Here is a 6000-nt window from a genome sequence, read left to right as displayed (position 1 = left end):
CGCGGCAGGGCCGGCCGGCGCCGAGGAGGAGCGGCGCGCGGCGCCAGGTGCGGCGGGAGCGCCCGTTGGAAGCCGTTAGGAGCCGTTGGGGCGGGCGGAGAGGGGCGCGCGTGGCTCGTCCGTGGGGGTCGCTGCGGGCGCCCTTGGTGCCCGYGCTGCGGCCCGGAGCATCGAGCAGTTTCCCCCGTGGGGCTGAGTGGGAACCCGCGAGTTTTCTCTTTTTTAAAAAAATCTGCTTTATGTATTCCACATATATATGTCTCTATATATTCCTTTTCCCTGCGGGCAGGTGTAATTGAGCATTTTAAGCGTCGCGAGCTTGGCTTGTGCGTGTCAGTGCGTGCGTGTGTGCAAGTGACAGCCGCGCGGCATTCCTCGTTGCCCGTCCCAAGTGTCTGGCACTAAAACCGGGCCGTGGTTTTAGCCGGGCCGCGGCTGCTTGTGCCCCTCCTGCTGCGGGGATGAGCGTGTTGCTTCCTCCTTTCACGGTGCTGAGCCGAGGATGGAAAAATAAAGGATGTTTTGCAAGGCGTTTTGAGCTGCAGAAGTGAGCGCGCTGCTCACGAGTCGTCGCTGCGGCTCTGTTTAATGAGCACGGGTTCTTCGGGGTTTGTTGTTGGTGTTTTTCTCATGTGAACTTGGGGGATTTGTACTTTWCTAGCGTATTTGAGGTTCAGGCCAGCCTGAGGTAGTTTCTTCTGTCTCTTTCTGTGCTTTTAATTTATAAAGATTAGTTGAYGCTTCATTAAATACTTGTATAACTTTGTAGCAAATGATCTAATTTTTTTTTTTTTGGTAGTTTTTTTGCTGTCGGGAATGAGATTTTATTGTTTCTCTGTCCTTCATGCATCATAAGGAAAGGAAGTAATCTAAATGAAGGAAAAATATGTGGACTTTCTATGTAAAAATAGTTTTGCAAAGCCGTAGACCATAGATTTTATGGTACGCTGTGGATGAACTCTTCCCACATCCCTGCTGTGATTTCTTCTGTTTTTTGTGCTTATCCCTATTTTTCTAAGAGATTTTGAAGAACCAGTCTCTTTCTATTAATCATTTTATGTTTTAAAAGRTATAAGTATCTTGATTTGTGTAAAGGACTTAAAGATTGGAATAGGTTCAGGTCAGCTTAGTAGTTTTTCGTTTGAGCAACGTCTTTTTGTTAGCATTGAATGTTAGGAAGACTGTACTATGAGCTGGAGAATTCATATCAGCYAAGAGTTAAATTCACTGTAAGAAGAAAATCATGTCTTGGGTGACTGTGAGAAGTGAATCATTATCAACATTGAAAATTTCCTTCTCGGACTCCTGGGCTCGTAAAATTCTGCTGCMGGTTTGGAAAAGTTTTGTTTTGGTTTTGTTTTGCTTTCTCCACACACATAATAATTTGGATCTCAAGTGTGCGAGAGAACTGCTGGCCTCAGTTTCTTGAGCACAATATTACTGGCAAGGTATTTTTCTCAGTAATGAACTAAGATATATGAGACTCTAGATTTCTATCAGTGTCCTGAGTTGAACCTGGWAGTGACTAGAGAAGCCAAGTAATCTTTCAAGGGCTTGTGTAGTATCTCTTCATTAGCTGGTTACAGTCATACTTTTTAATACACTTAATAGGTTTGGCMAAACATTGGATGTTTGAGATTTATTAAGTACATGTATTATTTCATTGGTAAATTATGATTCTTGATCACTTTCTTGTTAGAGGATGGTTAAAATAACTAAGCAAAAAGAGATGCAGAGAATATTCAGTTGCTTATATTAATGTTTCACTTAAATTCATTTTTGTAATTCAGACTATATCACTTTTACTTGGAATTAAAAACAAATCCAGTGTTGTGTTTCTAACGCAGACCTCTAAATAGATTGTTTTCTGAATAGCATTGAGTGTAAGGTGAATTCATTACCAAATTCTCAGCATCTTTCTCCTGTTCAATAGAAGCTTAAACAGTGTGGAAGAACATTTGTTTCACACAAGTACACATCTGCTGTTTTCAAAACTTGACTCTTGGGAAAATGGTAGTTCCAACTTTAAATGAAACTGTAGTGTGAGGTATGATCAGAATGCTAGATGCACTCTACATAGTCAGAAGGTGCTTTTTATGGCTTCTTTAAAAGCCCTGAAGAAATACATGGAATACATTTAACTCTTGTGCTAGTTGTCTTTTTTTTAATGTGTGCCCAGATGTGCAGTACCTGTAAAATTGTGTACGTCACAGCATTGACACCTGTATCTACACTTTCCACAAATGTTTATAGCTTTCCTATCCTTTAAAGGACATCTGCATAAGAATTTATTAAAATATGTAGAAATTAATTAAAATTGTAGAAAAATAGCTCCTTACTAAAATAAAACAGTTTATATGACACAATTATTTGAAATTGCTGTGGCTCAGCAGCTGGTGTGTGTGTGTAGGTAGGTGTATTTATGATTGCTTAGGTAATCAAAGACATGCCAAAAAAAGAAATCATTTTGAACATAGTAAGTGCTGCAATCCTTAAGAATCCAATCAAACAGCTTGAATAATACCTCAGTGTAGAAAATCTTGGTTGCCAATCTGTCCAGATTTGTGTGTCTATCTGCTCCTCTGTGTGACTGCTCCCATGAGGACTTCAGACTGAGATCCTGAACTTGAGCAAGTAGTTGGAGCACTACCCAAAACGAGCACTGCGGTTCAGAGCGGTAGGATGGTTTGAGTAAATCCTCAGTCCTCTCCACATACTGGGCAGTGCTTGGGTTTGTGGGGTGGTTTTGGTGTGAATGAACCAGGTTGCTTCCAAAATAAACTGTACCAGAATTTTAGTGTAGGAAGGTGACATACATAACTCCRGGCACAGATTACATGTACACCCAGCTCCAGATGTAAGGGCCTGAGCCTAGGCTTGGTTCTTGGGCAGCTTTAGAATATGTCTTCTGTAGGGATTTGAGGTCCACTGGAGCAGACTAGATGTGGTTTAACAGAAGCCCCTTGAACTACACAGAAGTGAGGGCTTCTGTAGCATCTACTTTTGTCAACACACTTGTTCTTGATGTGCCACAGTGTTTACTAATGTTTACTAATAGTGTTTAGTATTTACCAATGACATAGCCTAGTAGCTTGTGTGAGAAAATCTATATTTCAATAAGCTATTCATCTGGTGAGGAATAAAAAGGGAAACATTCTCTTCTAAAACAATTCTGTCTCTGTTGTTGATGATGATGGTTTTTTTTGCTGGTGATGATGGGAATTTCTTGCTGGTGCTTAATACGTGCCAGAGGAACATTAAATTCAACATGAAAAAGTAAATATTTTAATACTCTGGTAATTCAAAACTTCTCATAGAAGTCTTTTCAAATGTGTGGAAGAATACATCCATAATCTTAGGAATTTCCATGCAAAGCAGTTACTTTTTCCCCTCGCCTTCTGCCAGGTGTGAACAGGGATGAAGATGCCTTTCCATTCTTAATAAGGTTGTGCCAGCATTACCGTGTTGATAACATAAATAGTTGCAGACATGTGACATGGAAAGTAATTCTGTAAGCATGAAATGTCTTGTGTGCACATCTGTCCCAAAAATAGAAAGAATGCCCCCGACTTTTAAAAATCTCTTTACACTGTAACATAGATTTCAAGTGTATTTCATCGTAATATCCTGATAGATGGGTTTAGGCATTCCTTTTAAACTGRCTGAATGGGGGCTGATTTATAGGTCTTGTCATTGACTTTTTGATATTTGCATGGCTTGTTTTTTTTCTGACATTTGGAGTACTTATTTTTCTCTCGCTTGATTTCCTTTTGACAAAAAAAATCAGTATAAATGTTTTAATCCTGTGGTAACACTTGAGGAAGAAAGACTGCAAGGAGTAACCTTGTGCCTAGCCAGAAGCAAGGTTGTGAAATGGTAGTGCCAATGGAAGGCTGTAGGTTTGAAAGATTGTCCTGGACTTSATCTTGTTGCATGTAACCCACCAAGCACTGTCTCATATTTTACCAATTGCACAGTAGCTTTAAGTCATCCCTTGGTGTCATTAATCTTGCCTAACTTTGGTTGTCTACAGGATGTATAAACATCTGAGCTAGTTAGGTCTTTGTGTAATTAGTGATGAGAAGTCAGCACTCTTGGACTGCATTTCATCTAATCAACTGTAGGAATCTATTTTAAGTTGAGATGAATCACCCTAGAAATGTTGTGTTTCATCTAACCAACTGTAGGAATCTGTTTCAGCTTGAGATGAATCATCCTARAAGTGTCTTCTCTCCTCTGTTGGGAATAAAGGAAGTCTCGAAGGACTCGTCCCGATGCGGACATCCCAGTTTGCTCAGTTGACTCTTGCTTTTAGCGTCTGGTTTCACCGTAAGCCTTTTCTAATGGAATGTTTTGTTTAGAAACTGAGAATTTCAAAACAGATAATGCTGTTAACAGCTCAGAAATATGGCATGTGTTTTGAGCTGTTGTCGTCAGTAGCAGAAGTGGTAGGAGGCACATTAGAAGAATGTGGAAACCAAGTTCCTTGAGGCTTATTTATGAAGAGAGCGATGGGATTTACAGAGAGTATTGTCAGAACTCAGGGGTGCAATTGGTTTCATCTGTCCTTACTTCCTATCCCACCCTCGACTGTTTGTTTCATGCAGCTCCTCTGAAGCTGATTATTTCCTTGGTGGCCCTCTGCCTCAGCTCTCACCTTCTTTTCTAGAAAAACATGAGAAAAGTTGCAGGTTAGTAAAATAGTCTTGTATGTTGATACAATTACAAGTGTATGAACTGATAACTATTCCAAAAATACTATGTTTTGTTTGATTATAAAATATAAAACACTAGAGTTTTATTTATAACGCATTTACTGAGAAGAACTGGTTTTACTGAGAAGAACTGGTTTTACTGAGAAGAACTGGTTTTCATATGCTGTATTTGTAACTATGTAATATGTTCTCCTTTTGATGAGGAAGAAGGATTACAGTGAATTCCTTTTTCAACATTGCCTTCATCTCTCTTGATGTGCATGTTATACTTGAAAAATATTTTTAGTACTTAATTTAGATAGGCAGAGATGCTTAATGCTGAGAACTGAGCCTAGATCACAAATAGGTATTTGTATTCCAGGAATTACTCATTTACCATTAAAACTGAGTCATCAGTATGCCCATACAGCAGCAAAACTTTGAATACTACTAMTAATAAAAACAGTGTGATTTTTCRTTTGTAGTTTTATTTGACTTGCTAACCAGCATGATTTAAATAATGGCATTTGCAGYGCTGAAATAAGATCTCTGTAGCTAAATTAGCCAAGTTTTAAACTACTGAAAATAGTTTAATTATTTAAATCTTCCTGAAAAAATAAACTTGCAATAAGGCACAGTCTTTCTCAGTGCTATTAATCACCAAGCATGCTATGAAGTGGGAAATGTTTAGTTGTACTTCATATGTTTTAGGTGGTAGTTGCTTTTAATTTTAGTGATAGAAAATGTTCTAGACATTTTYCTAGTGAAGAAAAATGTTCACAAAAAATACAAATATAAAGAATTTRGTCAGATGCCCAAATAAAGATGAGAATCTAGTGTTTTCCTCACATAAATGTGCCCCCCACACACAGACACWCTTAGTGGGTTACACTGTAGATCATTATGTTTCTTACCCAGAAGATCCTCAAATCCTTTAGCCATTGCCTTCAAAGTGGTATAACCAGAGAGGTAATGAAATCTTTCATCATAGAGTATGGGAGACTAACATACTCTTCAAAGAAACAGTTAGCACCTTGGAATCACCTAGCATCAGAAAAAGAGCTATTATGGAAAGCTCTAMGAGATTAATTGAAAGGATTTTATTGACCTCTTAAAACTGGCTTAGCCTTGGAAATTCCTGTATGCTTCTTATTCAGTGAGTGTGGTTGTTAAGGAAAAATTGTCTCTTAAATTCTGAATAAGTACTTTTCTACTTAGTGTGTTAGCCCTGACACCTTACATTTGTGTCCCTTTTTTACATGTTTGGTTTAGTTTTGCTGTTTATTTTGATGAAATATGTCAATCC

At 38.7% G+C, this 6000-nt stretch overlaps 1 protein-coding gene across 3 annotated transcripts in view; it reads left to right on the top strand.

The window, feature by feature from the left end:
• The window catches only part of ARNTL2 (aryl hydrocarbon receptor nuclear translocator like 2), a 28042-nt gene that overhangs the window by 676 nt on the left and 21366 nt on the right, over positions 1-6000 (top strand). Inside the window, exon 1 of one of the 3 annotated variants that reach the window (XM_026045917.1) lies at positions 30-47. The exons of 1 other annotated variant lie outside the window; for it this stretch is intronic. Coding sequence is in view for 1 of the 2 variants with exons in the window: in XM_026045915.1 (XP_025901700.1) it covers positions 4676-4691 (16 nt within the window). In the remaining variant the exon portion in view is untranslated. Of the gene's footprint in view, positions 1-29; positions 48-4662; positions 4692-6000 lie in introns of those variants that run through there. One more of the 3 variants, XM_026045915.1, reaches the window with a different exon arrangement.

The sequence above is a fragment of the Nothoprocta perdicaria genome, unplaced genomic scaffold (assembly GCF_003342845.1).
Source record: "Nothoprocta perdicaria isolate Ctin4 unplaced genomic scaffold, notPer1 scaffold_416, whole genome shotgun sequence".
Classification (NCBI taxonomy): Eukaryota; Metazoa; Chordata; class Aves; order Tinamiformes; family Tinamidae; genus Nothoprocta; species Nothoprocta perdicaria.
This window is presented reverse-complemented; position numbering and strand designations above follow the sequence as displayed.